Here is a 17,945-nt window from a genome sequence, read left to right on the forward strand (position 1 = left end):
GTCCTTTCCATTCTTAACAGCTATTTCTTCTGAAGATAAACCCACTCTTGGGAAAAGGTATCATTTCTCCCCCATAGCAACGATGGGGTACTCCACACAAAGAAGCACCTAGCAGTTTAGTTCACATTTTTTAATAACATGGCACAATTTACATTACACAAGTCTTCGCTGATGAGGAAACATGCTGAAGATTGAGAGCTGCTTCACTTTTCTTTTCACATAGGATCTAGAAAGGACTTTATTACATACAGGATAAACAGCAAAAAGGTTGGTATATAACAATCTCTTTACAATACTGAAAGCTACCGCTACGGTTCCAGTGTACATATTCTTCAGGGTTGGTTTTTTTTTTCTTTGTTTTGTATTTTTCCTTCTGTTCTTTAAAAAAAAACAAAAACCAAAACAAAAAAAACCAAAAATCAAAACCAAAAATTGAAAATAAAAGGGAAAAAAGAAAAAAAACAAAATGGAAAAAGAACACTGCACAACATCTGGAGTTCACAAAATCTGAAGCTCACAACTAAACCTTCAGTTGACTACTAAAATAGATCTCTGATCATTAGAAACAACTGTCTGTAGTTACCTTTTTTCTTTTTTTTTTCTTTTTCTTTTTTTTTTTTTTTTTTTCCAAAACAGGATAACAACTTCAGATAGCACTTTAATACACTAGAAGACCAATGGAACTAATTTTATTTCATACATATATTTTACAGTCCAGTAGACAAGATAGTGAATTCTCTCTGATAAAGTCATATTCTCTCCAAATATTTAGATAAGAAACTTAATGCGTTATAAAAAAGTGTGTTATGAAAAGACAGATTTCAGAAGAATGATGCATTTTGTTAAAAAGGACCACGTTCTTCATGTGAATTCACATCTTCTGTGATTAGGGAACAACAAGGCTGACCTGTTAACTATTCACAGACTTTATTACCAACTGAAATACAACAAATTGCATTATGAAATCTGCAGCGGAGTTCATTAATTAAACTACTGATCCACAGTGAAAACATATCCATCATTTTTCTAGAAAAGTATTGGCTTTCTTGTAGGATTTGTTTCAGTGTAGCTAAACATCACTTATTAAAAAAAAAAAGTGTGCGTACAGAGAAAAATGACACACAGACATGAACGGTTGTTAGCAAAGGTTCTTCCAAAAATAAATCTGACGTGTTAAGGGACAAAAGTTCTTGAAAACAGCCAGCATTTGATTATTACTCGGTTCAACCCAGGTTAATGTGACTGAAAACCTATTTGCCATGACAGTATCAGTGATTATAGACTGCTAACCTGACGCGTGCTGAGGAATACACGAGGTACAGTAACATCAGCATCTTGATGCAGGGGTTCAGACAGAAAACTACACTTCTAGTGGGCTGTTTCTTCATCAAAACAAGCAGGAGAAACAGGTTTCAGGTACAGATGAGCTTGTTCAGGGAAAATATGACTTTAAGTATGTTGTGTGTTGAAAAGGCTCCTTTGAGTTATAAAGGCTTTTGTGAAAAGCCTTAAAATTAATTGCATAGTTGAAGGGGTTTAGCTGTCTATAACAATATATGTAACACAGCATAAGCAGTCTGTGTTGATCAATATTAAGTTTGCAAATAGCACAGTTTAAGAAGTATTAATGTATTATGTTACTTAATTTTATCTATTTACATTTGTACAAAGTAAAGCTTTCATCTTACCCTTTTTGCATATATGAACCATTAACCCATGAAGCACTCTTTTTACATAAATATCTACAAATGTCTTCACTTCTGGTCTGCAAGAGCTTTGTACGGTTGTCATTGGTGGTGGCTTGTTTCTAGGCAAATCATTCAGATTAATGTCTTGTTCTTCAGTTCAAATTTTGAAACTTTTAAACTAGAAATAAAATAGAGTAGGAGACACGAGGAACGTATGGACTTAGCTAAAAGATCTGGAAAATTTCAACATATAATATACAAAAAAAACATTTCAAAATCTTTGCACTCAGGTCTATACATATTGTACAGTGGGTCACATTCCCAGTCTGTATCAATAGACTAGTAAGAAGGTCTTTATATTTATGTTCATTTACAATGTTCTGTCCCAATCTCTCTGCTTTTTATTTAGTCTCGCTCTGCTTATCGAGCTTCGATGTCCTTGAGGGTGTGAGAAGGAGGCCTCTCTCTCATCTCTGCTGACAGAGGAGTAGTCCTTCTCGGAGACCCAGGCCGAGGCCCCAGCGTAGAAATAAGTGGTGGAGGGGCACTGAGAGCTGCTGTGGGGGGAGTTTTATTGAGGATACCGTTTTGGTGTCCTGTCGGGGGACTGACTCTGGGGTAGTGCATGCTAGGAAGTCCTGGTGTGATGAGGCTCGGGTGAGGCAGGTGTCCATCCAAGGCGGCCGGGTGAACTGAGTGCAGGCGTGCATGTTCGTAGTCCTCTCTGAGCATGTGCAACCGCTCCCTGTCATCCAAGTGGTTGCCCCGCTCATGCTCACGTCGAGGGTCAACGGAGAGAGGGTGGTGGTGATGGTGGTGGTGATTGTAGTCGTGAGGTTCCCGATCCCTGAACGATCTGTCAGCTTCATATAACCTTGGCGTAGAAAGACGGTGAAGGGGGTCATTTCTTAGCAAAAAGTCTCTGCCCAGGGGGTCTCTCCGATGAATATCTAGTTCTCTGTAAGGATCTCTCAAGGGATCTCTCATTGGATCCCAGTGGAAAGAAGGATAGGGGAAGCGTTCTCCACCAGGAATTGGGCTAATGCCCATAAACGGGGTCATCATGCGAGTCCTATCCAGGCCACTGATGCTGTTAATGTGATGTATCCCAGTTACACCCACCGTCATGGGCATAGACACTAAAGGACTTGGATGGACATTAGATGTAGATATAGGCGGTGGCTGATCAGATGACCTGTGAGTCTGAGGTCCCTCATGTTGAGCATCGTGGTCTTCCTTTCGCTCCTCCTTCACTTTGACTTCATTGCTTTTCTTCGGATTATCGTACGCTGGCTCATTCTTCCTCTCAGCCTCACGGTTTGAAGTACTGTTAGGCCTGCTGCTTTCCACAACAGGTGGCCTAGCATAGGGTGAAGGAACCCTGGACATTTGCTTCGACTCTTCCACCACCCGGCTTTCATGGCTCAGGCTTTCTTTCTCTGAAATATAGCTGTCCTTCACCTTGTGCTCTTCAACATTAATTTCCTTCCGAGATTCGGAGTGATCCCTCTCTCGCTCTTTGGGTTTCTCTTTTTCTCGAACCTCAGGATTCAGATGGCTCCTGATCTGCTCACTGGAGCTGCGATTATGTCCGAGGGAGTTTACTGGATGGATAGGTGCTGGCGAAGGATGGCTGGAGTGTCTTTTCTCAATGCTCTCTCTAGGAAGAAAGAGAAGTGTAAAAATTAAAGCACAAGAAACTCTCAAAAATAAAACAAAGCCTTGAGGATGTCTGACTATACTTGATTTGCAGAAGGCTAATAACAAGCACCATTTAATGCAATGCTTCTTTTACACGTTGAGAACACCAGAAGAGCATCCCATCTCTACACTAGGTCTGTTCTGTTATCTCAGTGCAGAAGATCCCTGAAGTAGCTGCTTTGTGAGTGATCTGACTGAAACTTCAAACAATGAAGTCCACACATGGATCACAAGGAAGCTAGCTCTAGAAAAGATATTTCTAGGATCACAGCCTTAACTGTTTGCAAAAAGGACAGAGAATAACAAAAACATACTAATTTCATGCAAAAAAAAGTGGAGGCAATTACATCTACACGGGTAATAGGATTTTACCCACTGCTTCTGTTAAGAATAAATTTGGGAAAATAGCCAATATTTTGTTCGACTGACTTCCAGAGAAGCGTCTGTGCCTCTCTACATTACAAGTTTCTTATCTGTATTGTCTTCATCCTTCCAGATTTTCAGTTTACTTCTCACAATTTAATTTCTTTCTCAAACCTGAAGATTAAAGCTTCACAAGACACCAGTACTGTGGAGACAATCACCTCCAAAAAGACAGGCACCTCTCTAAGTGTGAAAAAAGCCCCAGTGCAGGTCTTTTAATAGAGCTGGCCATCATCTAGATTATACACTGACTTCTTCAGCAGCGATGCCCATCATTCAAACTAGCTCTCAAAGCAGCACCTCTCTGGAGTCTGTTGTTTTTAAGACTACCAATCCTTCCCCATTTCTAGAGTAGAGTGAGCACAGCGCAGGCTGCCGATTTATCTCCCTGGTACTGGCCAGGAAGCCTTCAAAACACTGCAAGTTCTTTCCATCTCTGAAACCTATTTACGTTGCATACAAGATTTAGAATTATTTAGAAAATAATCGTTTGGCAGCAGATAACAAAAGACATATCTGAATGGATCCTGTCCCAACTACTTTCTGAAAGCAGAGCTGACCAAGTGGAGTAGCCTTCCTATTTAGATTAAATCAAATTTGAAAGGTAAAACGAATTCCTCAGTTCCAATGTTTTTCAGGTCTCACTGCTACTGATTTCAGAGCTGCAGTTTCTCCATGAAGACAGCTCCAGATATTCGGTGTTGGGCAAGTGCTGTTTGCTAGATACGGGAATTCTGTTCCATCAGAGTGATGGACAGCATGCTGTTAAAGGCAAAAGTGAGAGGTGAGCAGCAGGGTCCTCTGCAGTCCCTGAACAGCTCCAGTTTACATTCTTCTCTGGGTTCCTCTAAGCTGTAGGTACTTCTGGTTTGTGAAACTGCAGCAACTGCTTAAAAATATCTTTGAAAAAGGAAACTGTCATTACTGGGACCAGAAGAATCTTCTGCTGTATCGAAATTGTCAGTTTATGGGCTCTGTCTAAAAAAACTTTAAGAGTCCAGAATGCAACTGTTAAGTGCTGGAGCATTTGATACCAGAGCTGCTTTGTCTGCACGGACTACTAATTAACTCCTGGGTAGCGGGTTCTGCTTTGACTGACTGTGCCCTAAACACTCCAAACACTGTCCTGCCTCTACTTTCCCTTCCTCCTGCTCTCCACAAAACATTTAAGTCTTTCAAACAACTTCCAGATTTGGACACAGTGAGACCAAGTCATAAAAACTTGACTGCAGGGCATTCTTAATTGTTTTATTTCGCTAGGGGGAGCTGACTGAGTCCTTTCATTGATATTTAATCAATTTTTCTGTGTAATTTACATATTTTAAATTGTTTGTAAAATCTGAACAAAATAATGGACATTTTCTGTAATTAAAGAAAGTATGTGTGCAATCCAAATAACATCTTCCTTTGCCAATTTCATCCTCTTCAGTTACACTGATGGCATTACCTCAAGATTACTGATTACTTAGGTAATCATTCACTTATGTAAATGGTTGCCCATTGGTCAGGGAAGGAGTAATTTTTTTATCCTCAAATCTATCAAGGGCTCCTTAGATTAATAACACGAGAAGAGCTCTAAGCCTCAGTCTCCCCAAAAAAGAAACTTAAGATCGTGTTCTCAAATGAACTTATGACTAAATAAGGTATGCTTTGAGGCTGTATGCTCTACTGACAGATAATGCGCAAGGCATCTCATGCCAATTACTTTGCTCCATTTATGTTGACAGAGAGAACAATAGATAATTGTATTCTTTCTAAAGTTCCAGGATTACAAACACATCGATGTCCTCATTAGAATGGAATTGCTCAGTGACATCTTTTAAATTAAATAACACAGCGAAGGAACAAATTCTGTTTTGCACAACAGCTGTATTCACTAATTTTTTTTTCTAATGCTGGAGTGCAGTAATAAGAGTCCTGAACAACAACAAGAAGTTGCATGCAGTCTTCCAGGAGGAAGCAAGAACTGTAACAGGACGTGGCAGTGCAGCTCCCCAGCCAGCTCTGCTCCTGGGAGAAGTTCACAGACTGCACTTTCACGTTATTTTCCATCTTAAACTCCTCAGGGATCTATCCTATCTCACTGCAGCCAGGGAAGGGCTGCAGCACTCTGGCCATATACGTTATCCTAAAGGAGCAACGAGCGATTCGCTGCAACTCATTTCGACAGCCATCTGAAATGAGGAGAAGGAGAGCTCAGAGGAACCTGCGAGGGACCTTCCACTGCTAAGTCCAGATGAGTGCTTTTGTCTAATGGCCCGTGCAGCGGCAGATAAAGCTCAGGGCAGTTTTGATGACGGGACAATTCTGAGATGAAATTATACCGGCACTCTGGGCACGATTCCCCATTCTGTCTAGTCAAGTTAGCAAAAAATAGGTCACACAGACTGGGACCTCGATCAGAAGGGTGAGGCTACACCCACACCCTGCTGGGTGCCACTGAAGGGCAGGGGAGAGGTATGAGAGGCTCATAAGCTACACCAGACATTATCTACGTAGGGAGAATGTCTCCAGGAAGGAATTCTCTGCATCTTCTCAAACAGGGAACAGTGTGAGCATGCTGCAAAGTAGAACTCTTCAAAATCACACGGATGCATAGCGATACTGGATCAGCAAAACCATTATTGTACTAAACTGGTAGCCGTAATTGTGCAGAAACATGAAGGATGAATGACGTTTACTTTTAAACTCTCAAATCACTGAAAATAAATCATGTTCTGAGCTATGATATGGAGTTCAGGCAATGCTAAAGCTGTTTGCAGGGGATGTATTTCTGAAAGGGATTTTCTTCAGCAGGAACACCTCATAACAAAGCAACAAAACAGCAACTGAAAGAATCACATAATTGTAAAGGCCACCCGTATCATTAGTAACTAAAATGCTTTGCCATTCAAGCCAGTAAAGTTACTCACATGCTTAAGCATTTCGCAGGACAGAATCCCCAATTTCTAACAGAAATTGATTTGGAAGCATTAACACCGGACATGAAAATAATGAAGCTATGCTACCAAACAGAAAATATTCCAAATGGAAAATGTAGGTGACAAGATCTGAAGTTTGACTTGCTCTTCACATTTTACAATAACATAGAAAAGCTCTTCAATGTATTTTTTAGAATATCTAACGTGTTAGCATAACTTCTTTTTGAAAAGGCTGCTAATATTTGGGTTAGTGACAGAGAAGTCAGAAAAGCACATCCCCTAAATATTTTTTTATGTTAAAAAATTAGAAACAAATAGCCATTATGTAGTAAAGTAATGTGCAAACTTAGCAGGAAAGCCATTAAGCCACAACTGAAAAAGCTGAAATCAGCCTCTCTGTATTTTTCAAGGAAGGCATGACACTTGCTGAATGGCAAATTCTCATAATTTGGTACTTCAATGTTAAGAGGAATTGTTACGGAGTTAACTGTAGAATGGGAACAGTCCTGACAAAAAAAAAATATGACCAGGTTTTACTTTTCATTAACCCTTCCCAGCCTGGACATGTTAGAGTGCAAGTCCATGTAAAACACTGGAGAAAAACCGTGCTTGAAGGTAAGCAACAGCAGTGCATGTATGCATGCTTTCTGCAGGGCAATCCAGGCCAATTTCACAGGTGGCATGCACTGAAGCTCACTGTGGTACTGGAAAATGCCAGGCTGTTGTATTTCATGGTTGGTGTCACTTTACAACTTTATCAGTGGTTTCTCTCCTCAGGCCATTTTAGGGGGTGGAAGCAGGGTTATTTGTTCTGCAGATAGGATCGGATTTACAAAGTTAAGTATTCACAGGTGCAGATACGTGTCTGATGGACTTCATAGCTCTTTTTGCATCCTGTCAGGCACCTATCCACACACTGAATCTTCAAAAAACCTATAAAAACGTCACCCACAAGGCAAGCATTCTATTCTCACTTGACACCGCCTGAACTCTGCTCCAGCAAAACTCCTTCTGATGAACTGAGGTGCAAGTGAGAAGAGAAACAGATGCAGCAGGAAGCACCCAAGGCAGATCTGCAGCTTCCCTACTGCCTGCGCTGCACCACAGGCGGGGATGGAGTCAGCTCCCCCGAGGGTCCCCCCCTTCTGAAGCTCTGGTTTAACAATGTGCCAGGCTGGGAAGGGTTAAAAGCGGAACGGAGCCCCAAGCTTTGAACTAGACAATTCTTGGAAGTGTTCTTTCGTACCTTTCTTTGTCATCTTTACTAACAGATGAGTCTCGTTTATCTACATCTCTATCTCTGTCATGAGCTGCAGCAGATGAACTGCGCTCCAGCTCTCCTGGCTTCAGCCAGGGCGGAGGGGTCGGGAACGAAGGAGGAGTTCGGTGCAGTCGGTTCCAGGGCTCGTGAGGGTTGCTAAAGCTCTGCATACTGGGGCCATCCTTGTGGCCGAACATTGAGTTGGGTGCTGAAATGGTGAAGTGGAAAACAAAAAGGTTTAAGAAAAAGGTATGCTCTAGTGAAGGTACTTACCAAAAAAACTTTTACAGCACTCAGAGTTAAAATGAATACATATTATTGGGAGCTGGAAAAGGAAAGGAAATTAACAGAGATTCATTAGAGGGTCTCATTCCTAAAAATGGGCAGGCATCTGACAGCTGTTTTAATTGGATAGGGAAATGCTGTGGATAAAATTGACAGGGGATGAAAGTAGAAAGATAGAAGTGACAATGATCCTTAGTCCAAATATTTTGGAGACACCAGGAAATGACCATTATACTGAATATAAATAATGGAACTTGTTGCATTTGATCCTGAACCAAAGTAATATAATACGCGACCAAAATCATGCCAGATTTGGAGTATGGTGAAAGAGAGTGACTTTTAAAAGGATGATCTTTTGTGACTGGCCAAATCTAGAGAAATGTTGATGACCCTGGACAAATAAATGCAGGTTAGTGATCTTTTCCAGGCACAAGTCCTGGATTCACTGGTGAGAAAGGAAAAAAGAATGTTCTCATCCACAGCTGGGGATTACAAATAAGCACTGCACGTTAACTACTTTGACCATGCAACAAAACCACGTGGAATCCCACAAGCTCCTCACACTCATGAGTTCGAGATGCAGTTACTTCTTTTAATAAACAATGTAATGGTGACGTTTAGCACTATGCTGAACCCAAACTATGAGGTAACTAAAAGAAAATCATTTACCGGTGACTAAAAATGCTGTTATTTAAAAGAAAAAGTTCGCTTTTCAAATTACCATCCCTTACTGATGCGTGACCTACGCAACTGATAAAATGACAGCAACTAGTCACCATCACTCCACGTCCTGCATTACACAGCAAACAAGAATTCATAAACAAGGAGGTTACTCACTGACTGTCGGGTTGCCGAGTCCCCCGAAGGCATTGCTACCCACTGCAGTGAGACCGCTGAAGGAAGCTGGTCGATTGAAAGGCTCTGCAAACCAACGGAAACAGCTCACTGGTGTGTTGCTCACTGTGAGAAGGCATTACTGTGTTACCCAGCTGTGCTACACCCGCATGAAAGCTCGGTCTGTGTCCACCAACATCATCCTCTCTGCATCACAGCAGTGATGGTGAGAGGGTGGGAAATACGAACCGATCTTTTCTCCAGTGCAAGGTGTATGGGATCATCTCACAAGAAAAACTTCTACTTCGAAGCAAAACAAGATGTTACACACAGCAGGGAGGCCTGCAATCCAGCAAAAGCAGCGACTCCACTTAAAATCTGCAAACATCTCAATTTTTCTTTCTTTTCATTCCCTTCCAACTCAGTTCGATTGTCCTCAGGAAACAACCCTGTCTAGCAAGGCAATTAGTAAGTCTGGCAACTGTGCTTGCAAAACACCTTCAGGCCATGCCTCAGCCATGTCTCCTACACCACAGGCAGGATATATATGAGATGCCTTACTGTACTGATATGTCCTGCTGACCTCAGCAGCTTGTAATGCTCTTGGTATTTACTGCTAGTACTGTATGGAAAACCAGCATGGACTATGAAAACCATTGGCACTTAAGGTACACAGGGTGCAGGTAAGCCAAATGAAGCAAATTCCCTTCTGCATTTCAGAGAAATTGATGAAACCATCAGCCCTGAGAAGAGGAAGGACAAACTGAGCATTTTTTGTAGGCAGCTCAGTACAGAACGATGAAACCACACCATGAATCTGCTGCAGCAGTTTGGTGGTCCTCCTGAATCACTCCCTATGCAAAACAAAATATCAAATTAAAGTCCTGATCTCTGATGCTCTTGTGTGCAGCAGGTTGCTTATTACATCACTAAATAAGAAGGAAACTAACATTTGTTGAATGTTGTTTTTTTTCTTGAACGTTTATTTGCTACTTTTTTGCTGCCATACACATTTAAGATCAGATCACAAGATTTTAAGGATCTGCTTCCCACTCACTGAAATAAAAAGCAGACATCTCAGTAGCAGTTTGGAACAGAAACACCTCTCTGAATCTGAGCCTTAATCTTCAAGTATTTTTTGACTGCTTATAAACACAACTACACTGAATCCTAACCTCCTGCTACTCCTCTAACGCCCAGATGGTTTTTTTTCTCAAGTATTTTAAATGGCGCTGTCAGTTTTACTATTATGCACATTTAGAACTGCTGCTTGGGTTACAGAAGACAAACGGATAAAATGTACAATCTGTAAAGGTTAAACAGGCACATAGACAACCTTTAATGGTCTACACCAATAGACATGAAGTAAGACCAGTGTGGCACTACTCTGCCACAGTAGCAGAGTAAAAGCAGAGTGCAAAAACTCACAAGCTTGCTACAAATTCAGAGGCGTGACCTCAAGCTTGTGCTAAAGGGTCCATCATGCAGATCCAGCTGTCAACACGGCTATGCCTTGTGGTGCTACGGGTGTGCTTAACTGTTACCTCTGGGGACTGCCTATGGAGGAGCATCTTCTGGGTTTGAAAAAAAGATGGTGGCTGTTCAGACTGCGCTCCATGAAGCCCTAACACAGCCTTTTGGCTAATGACAGAACAACTGAACTAACTCAGTTCAGTGGATATTCACAGTGTAACAAGCTACAGCAGATCCTGCGAGGGTAGCAGGGGCAGAAAATACCTGTGTGTTATTTCTGAGTTGTATTCACAGTGAGTGGCTTGCACAGAGAGGGCCAAGAACTGCTCACTGCAGTACTGCACTTACCTAAATGAGCAGCTGGGTTGAGAAAGTTGCTATGATGAGGTGGAGGACCAAAAGGGGTGCCGGCTGGATGAGCCCCACCTGCCAAAACAAAGCAACGCAGTGAATTCCTAGTGATGCTCAGGGAGGGACTTCCTGCGTTCTAGGCTCATTCTTAAACAGCACCTCACGTAAGCAGAGATTGCTGTATGCTCAGGTCAGGCTCTTATGCAAACAGCAGCTGCTTTTCTGAACAGAAGTTGTCAGTTACAGAAGGTGGAGGAGAAATGTGTCAGTATGGAAAAAAAAAGGGGAACACACAGTAGAGTGCATTTCCAACCTGTCATCTCCATGATGCAGATATCGCTGCGTGAAACGTTTCTCCGTGTATAACCTGCATGGCATTTCACCACATTGTTGTTCTTTTCTCAAAAACCATATGGAATAATTTTAAAATATTTATCAAATAGACTAATAGCCTCTGGCACCTCTTGCAAAGTTCATAAGCCAAAGCATATGGGAAATTTCCTCTCAACATGGCACAGATTAGCATGTTAATGAGCATGCCAAAGAAAGAGTTTGATCCTCAATACTTACTGGCTGTAGAGAAGAGAGTCGAGGGCCGGGCCAGGTCATGGGGGTGGTGGATGGCTCCAAAAAGGCTGGGGCCTGGGGGCCTGCTCAGAAATTCAGGTTTCAGGCCGAAGTCCAGCTTGTGTGGATCTGACTGCATCTGTTTCTGAAATATATTTAAAAAAAAAAAAAAAAAAAAAAAAAAAGAGTTGCAAGAGACTGTCCTAAGAGGCACTTTCAGAATGCTGTGGGTATGGCAATTTATTCGTAACAACTGATGATTTAACAAAAGATATTTGTTTTTAGGACCCTGGACATAGGAGCAGAGCCAGCCTTGTGACAGCAGGCCAACAACCTCAGGTTCCCAAACGATGCCCAGGGTTCACCAGTGTGAACACATTTACACAAACACATTTACCCCACTGGAGCAAAGGGTTTTAGCACAGACTTGACTGAATAGAACAAACACTGCCATCTCCGAAGAGGCCTTAAACACATCCTTGGCTGTAAGTACAGGTCTGTCTTTAAAACAACAATAAAAACAAAGAAAGAGAGCTGTTAGTTTGGATGTGAGGCCCGGGTGGGCAGGCATGCTGAAAGCAGGGAAAGCACCAAGTGCAAGAGGCAGAGCTGCCAGCTGACCTCTGACTGCAGGGATCACTCATCACAGTGACACACACACCACACGCATCACACGTTTAAATGTGGAGCTGCAGCCAAGCAACACTTGATGCTGCGCATCTTTCAGTGCCTCTCAAACTGCAATCGAGCAAGACAGGGGCTAAAATGAAGCAAATTACATATGAGGTGCAGTCGTGTCAGAAGAACTCAAGTCTCATTTTGACAGCCTGCACTCCAAATTCAAAGCACTGCATGTCACTGCCTCTATTTATATGGTATTAGAACGAGCAGATTTTCTTTCTGAAAGTGTCTTTCCCGATGTGGCTGTACTGTAAATGGTAGGTGGATGAAGGACGGGTTCTTCGTTGTGTCACAGACTCACTTTAGTGGTTCCCACTTCAACAGTTTTATAGAATGCAGAGGAAAACCAAATTCCCAATTACCTGTGCTGCCAGAACTCCCTAAATGCAGATTGCTGATTAATTGTGCAGGTCAGCTGAAAGGATTTACCAACGTGTAACACTGAACCAGTAGATCTGAACAGTAATTCAGGAGCACGTTACGCTTAATAAATCAATATTTAATACCGTGCCAGCTCAGAGTACAGACTATTACAATGATATAAATATGCATATTAAAAAGTTATGACCAAGTTAATGTGCATGCCTACTAGCTGTTTTTCAAGTGCTAATAACATGTCTATGAAGCTATGAGCAGAAAAAAAATGAAACAAAAAAGCAGGTTTATCAATGTTTTGAGATAATAACCTGCGAAACATGGCCATGTTAAGGTCGCGTCTTTCAGATGTCAGACTGCAGTACTTCAGTGATTTAAAAAGACCAGAAAACACAAATGCCTCAACTGAAGGCTGTGTGCCAGATTTCTAGGCTGTGAGCTCTTTTTATTCTTCTTAACAACCAAGTTATAAACTTCTGACAGGCATTACTCAGAACAGCAAATCTGGCAGAAACTTTAATTGCCGCCATATGAGCAGTACTGTTCTAACGACGAAAAAATCCCGTCTGAAGAGGAACGGAACATCACAGCTGTGTGAAAAGACTTCTGAATGTGCTGATTTACCTTAAAAGAATATGGAAGAAAACTGATCAGATTCGTTTTACTCCCATTTGCTGCTCCAGAGAGCCCCACTATTGATGATAACCCTTATGAATGTATTTCAGGTCCAGCACCTTAACCTGGGCCTGCTAAACTCAATGCAAATGCCTGCACTAATTTCATGGCACGTTAGATCAAGCTGTAAGTCCTTTCCTAAAAGAGAGCGGGCCAATTAGGGAGCATAAAATCTGCCTGGAATCCAGGCTGACCCCACACTGGTCATCCTGATCCACAGCTTGAACTGCTCTGCGCCCAGGGCTGCTGTCTGGCTCAGGCTGTGTCTCAGGAATCCTCTGGGTGTGCACACAGGTTACACACGTCTGAATGGTGTCTTGCTGCTGAGGTACAGGCAGGCAAACGGCATCTACAGCTACATGCATTCTTTCCTGGGGTTGCCTGCATTTTTGCCAACATGACTGCAAACCATACCTCACTTTCTGACTGCACTGAGATGGTGAAATGCACTTTCCAATTACTTTTGAAATTATCATCATCCATGCCTCAAAAAAACAAATGCTCTTTCCTGACAGCCTGAGCATTATTATTGTTTTTAAACAGGCAAAGTCAGTAGGTAGAAGAAATGGCTGCATGAAAATGGCATTTACCATGGGTTATAAATACAGCAGTATGACCTCTTTGAATATCAAATCAAAGAAGATTCAAAGGACACAGATAACATGGGAACAATAATTTCATTTCAAGAAAATATCTTTTCAATAAAATAGAAAAAAAAAGGAGATATAACTCTCTAGGTCTATAATCTTGTCTTTTTTGATAATGGGAAGATGAATGAAGATCACTAGCAGGGGAAACATAAGGAAGCAGAGAAGAGAGATACGTCTACTGCAGCAAATTAACCTGTCAACCTTGTTTAAAAGGGTTATTTTTAAACTCCATTAGCTGTAGATTTTAGTATCTGTTCAACATCTTCATAATCGTACAGCACTACCTTATATAACACAACTCAGCTGCATACAAAGACTGCATAGTGGTAGGGTCTGCTTGTTCATTTCACTTTCTCGCACAAGCTCCTGACTCCTGCAATGTAAGGCCAAACAAAGACACCAACCTCTCCTGCCTATTAATACAGTGAACATCTGCAGGAACAGCACAGCTCTAATGCTCCTTGTGGTTATGCTAACAAGGCATTAGCCATGGTACAGACCTGCTAACAGCAAGAGGCAATTCCTCCCACTCACAAGTTTGCCGTGTGCAATGTACGCGAAAAGCAGGTGCCCAAAGACTGACCTTGACTTTCTGTTGGTGATGGTAAATCTGCCAGGCGATGTGGACGTGCATAGCGCACCACTTCCCCGGTTTCTGGAAAAAACAGGAGGGATACAGCATGAATCAGTGATTTTCCAATACCTGTGATGCTCCACCCTAGGAATGCTCCTGGTCATCCTCCTCTCCAGACAAACCCACGTTCTGTTTTTCTGCACTCCTGCAATCTTCTGATGCCACTGGCTGAGAATGCAGCTTGTGCTGCTGGAATCTGCCTGTTAGCAACTGCTCTGCACAGCTGGATTGCTTCATACAGAACACTGAGTACGTCTCCAAAAGCGCTGCTATTCTAAGACTGGCCTTTCCACCCAAAGATCCCAATAAAAACACATAAAAAATCTCAGCATGGTCTTCAAAATCAATCTGACTCCCTCATGTAACCATAGGTCTGTACCTGCAACATTTTGGCTCATCAGTAAACCCCCAGAATTGGACGCCAGTCAGTTCACTCTGGTTGGGAAGGTGAACTGGCTTAAGCTGGCTCTTTGCATCCCTCCTGTCACCATGCTTCTAAATCATGGGGCTGAGAAAGGGAGGGAAGAACCAGAGCGTGATTCGGCTTCTTCATTGATTCAGTAGCCCATCTCTAGGACACCTGGAAATCATGTCAGTAGGGACTTGATAAGGACACACTTTCATTACTTTGTTATTTACGGCTCTGTAGTTAACCACATGAATAATGATTCCTGCACAGATTTAGAAATAATCATAGGAATGAAAGCGGCTCCTTAAGCTACCAGTAACTTAATTACTACACAAACTATGGCATAGGCCTGCCTTCTATATCTAGGTGTAGATCAGCCAACAGTTAAAAATCAATTACAAATAAAGTAAAAAAATAAAACCCCTCTCTCTCACACACAAACATAAAGTCAAGTCTTTTGCTTATTCACAGCAATTGGTTGCCTTAGTGATTTAATGAGTTTGGGTGGTCTGTACTTCCTTGGGTATGTTGCAAAACCAACAAAAATATCTTTTGGAGTATTCTAAGATCGAATCTTTTGGATCCTTATCTCTGAACCATTTTGTGTTTGAACTGGATTGTCTGTGTGTGCTGGACAAGAAGATACTCAGGTAGGAAGTTCCATACTGAATAACACACAAAACATACAACGAACATTAAAAAGCAGAATCCTTCAGCCTGCATTAAAACGGCAAGAGACGTCTGCCAGGGCAGTCTGTAGGATCAGCTCAGGGAACCTTGTGAGCCACAGCCATACAAGGATCATCAACATATAACCTCTGCTGTTTGCAATAAGGGGTTGTGTGAGAACAGGAGAACTTCTCGCTTTAGAACTGCTCATCTTTCTTGAGTGACCACAAGATGCTGACCACACTGCTCAGCAAACACAGTGCGAAATCCCCAAGATGGAACACGTTGCTGCTTTTGATCAGTGTGCTGCTGCAACCCGGCGGGGACTGAGACGAGCTCGACAAACTGTAGCATGAGAAGGTTTCTTACCCTCAACATGGGCCTGAACGGATCTGTCAACTGTGAAGAAGAAATGACAGCTTGGTTACATGCCTGTCACTCAAACAATTGCTCTAATTAACAAATTTGTATTGCTTCATTAAGAGATGAAATTAAAATGTTATAATTTTACTTTCAAATGAAGTCCTTTCAGATAATAATTAGTCCTCAGCCTCCGTACTGGAGCCGGCCTCCCTCCCCCCATGGCTGTTGTACCTAAGTGTTGACAAGCAACAAAACAAGCCTCACACTGAGCACTCTGTCCTCTGGCATCTGCATTAATTTGTTGATTTAATGCTACCAAAATGGCTGGTTAACTGCTCTGAAGAAGAACACGGCTACGTCCTTTAGGCAAATTTCTGCTCTCATCTTTCAGAGCTGCTTGGCTTGCGAGAAGGCTGGAATTGGGCAGGGCAGAAGGCTGCTCCCACTGAGTGCGCTGCACTGCCCTGCAGGATGCTGCCCTGCGCATTCAGCAGCAATGGCACTTGCTGCTGGCACATCCAGAGAGCCACCTCCTTTAAAAGGAGATCTACAGATGGAGGAGCTGTTTTGCAGACTTGGTGATGGCACGCGGCATCATCTTGAAACAATCAAAAGTGCACTACAAGCTGAAAGGCAGCATAAAGAGAAGTGACTTAATGATGGGAGGCTCCAGTTATCTTTTTGATTGGGCAGAATGAGCAGACATAAAAACACGTGGGTCCTTTTGGCATAAAGCTCAACAGCAGCAACCAATTTAGAGCAAACTGGAACTACTAGAACCCAAAGAAAACAGCTCTGCAGAGCTTAAAAGTTGACCAATTCCACAACATTGATTTTTGTCAGAGTTCTGCGAAAAACAGGACTGCATGATGTTCCTCGTTGCAAACAATGTATATGCAATCAAACAAGCAAACAACCCGAGGGCATTTGCAAAGAACAGAAAAAAGCCAGAAGACGCAGCGCCAGACAATAAATGCTGTTCACATGTGCTTCAGCTCAAAATCCAGAGGCACCAAGTGATCAATAAAGTGCATCCACATTTTGCTGCTGCAATCAATAACACAGTAACCAAGGGAATAACTGTCATTACCCACATTAGAAACATTTACAGAATACAAACGTAAATCTCAAAGAGGTTTGAACGTTTCTGCGCTGAACTGGAGTTTGCCCCCAGTCTTGTGGGGATGCCAGCTGACAACAAGGAAAGAGCTCTGCACTGCACGGCATCTACGTGCTTTAGCCAGCGATGGACAGGAGGATCAGGATTTAAACTGTCCTCATGCAACTCCTCTGATTTCACTGACTTACTAGTTCAGTTTTCAGCTGAACATAATTCAGCTGAACATAATTCAGCTTTAGTTTCACATGTTGATTTGGACATACAGAAGATGGCAGCCCTCGTGCTCAACATTTTCACAAGGAATGGCTTTAGTTTAGAAGAATACAGTAACACTTTTTACACACCCGTGGATCTTTCTGTAGGAGGGTATGTGGGACAGTTCCAGGTCTGGCTGCAACATCGATAGGATTGGAAGTCTAGAATTGTAACACAGAAAGAGAGCATTTATGAGTAAAAAGCCATGCAAAACCACAAACAGAAAAATAGCACTTCTTCATCATTAACACTGCCTAGATCAACTCTTTTAAGCAAAAAGGCTAACTGCTATAATCCTCGCAGTGATGTACATAGTTATCATCTCAACTTCCAAACTCGCTTTGCTCACTGCCTTCCCACTAGTTGAAGTGAGCTGAAACACATGAGGCAACAGCACTGGGAATTCCTTTCACCTCTGAAAAGCTGAGCAGTATGAGACAGCACCTAAAGCAGCACCTGGGATTCCCAGGCTGTGCTCTGCTGCTCATCAATAATGCACTGGAGCTGGCCCAAACTGCTGCCCTCACTGCCACACACAAAGCATCAGCAATCCACGTGGTTACCGTGCAAGGATCTGAACTGCATCCACAATGAACTATTACCACACGAG

At 42.3% G+C, this 17,945-nt stretch overlaps 1 protein-coding gene across 2 annotated transcripts in view; it reads right to left on the minus strand.

The window, feature by feature from the left end:
* Positions 1 to 2,108: 2,108 nt before the first annotated feature.
* AUTS2 (activator of transcription and developmental regulator AUTS2) overlaps positions 2,109 to 17,945 on the minus strand; it is a gene marked incomplete at both ends in the record, with an annotated part of 659,789 nt that continues 643,952 nt past the window's right edge. Inside the window, 8 exons of one of the 2 annotated variants that reach the window (XM_079545343.1) lie at positions 2,109 to 3,348; positions 7,980 to 8,202; positions 9,117 to 9,200; positions 10,935 to 11,012; positions 11,508 to 11,649; positions 14,469 to 14,540; positions 15,967 to 15,996; positions 17,425 to 17,496. In XM_079545343.1, the coding sequence (XP_079401469.1) occupies positions 2,109 to 3,348; positions 7,980 to 8,202; positions 9,117 to 9,200; positions 10,935 to 11,012; positions 11,508 to 11,649; positions 14,469 to 14,540; positions 15,967 to 15,996; positions 17,425 to 17,496 (1,941 nt within the window). The remainder of the gene's footprint in view (positions 3,349 to 7,979; positions 8,203 to 9,116; positions 9,201 to 10,934; positions 11,013 to 11,507; positions 11,650 to 14,468; positions 14,541 to 15,966; positions 15,997 to 17,424; positions 17,497 to 17,945) is intronic. The other variant, XM_079545344.1, reaches the window with a different exon arrangement.

The sequence above is a fragment of the Tetrao urogallus genome, assembly GCF_951394365.1.
Source record: "Tetrao urogallus genome assembly, chromosome: 20".
Lineage (NCBI taxonomy): Eukaryota > Metazoa > Chordata > Aves > Galliformes > Phasianidae > Tetrao > Tetrao urogallus.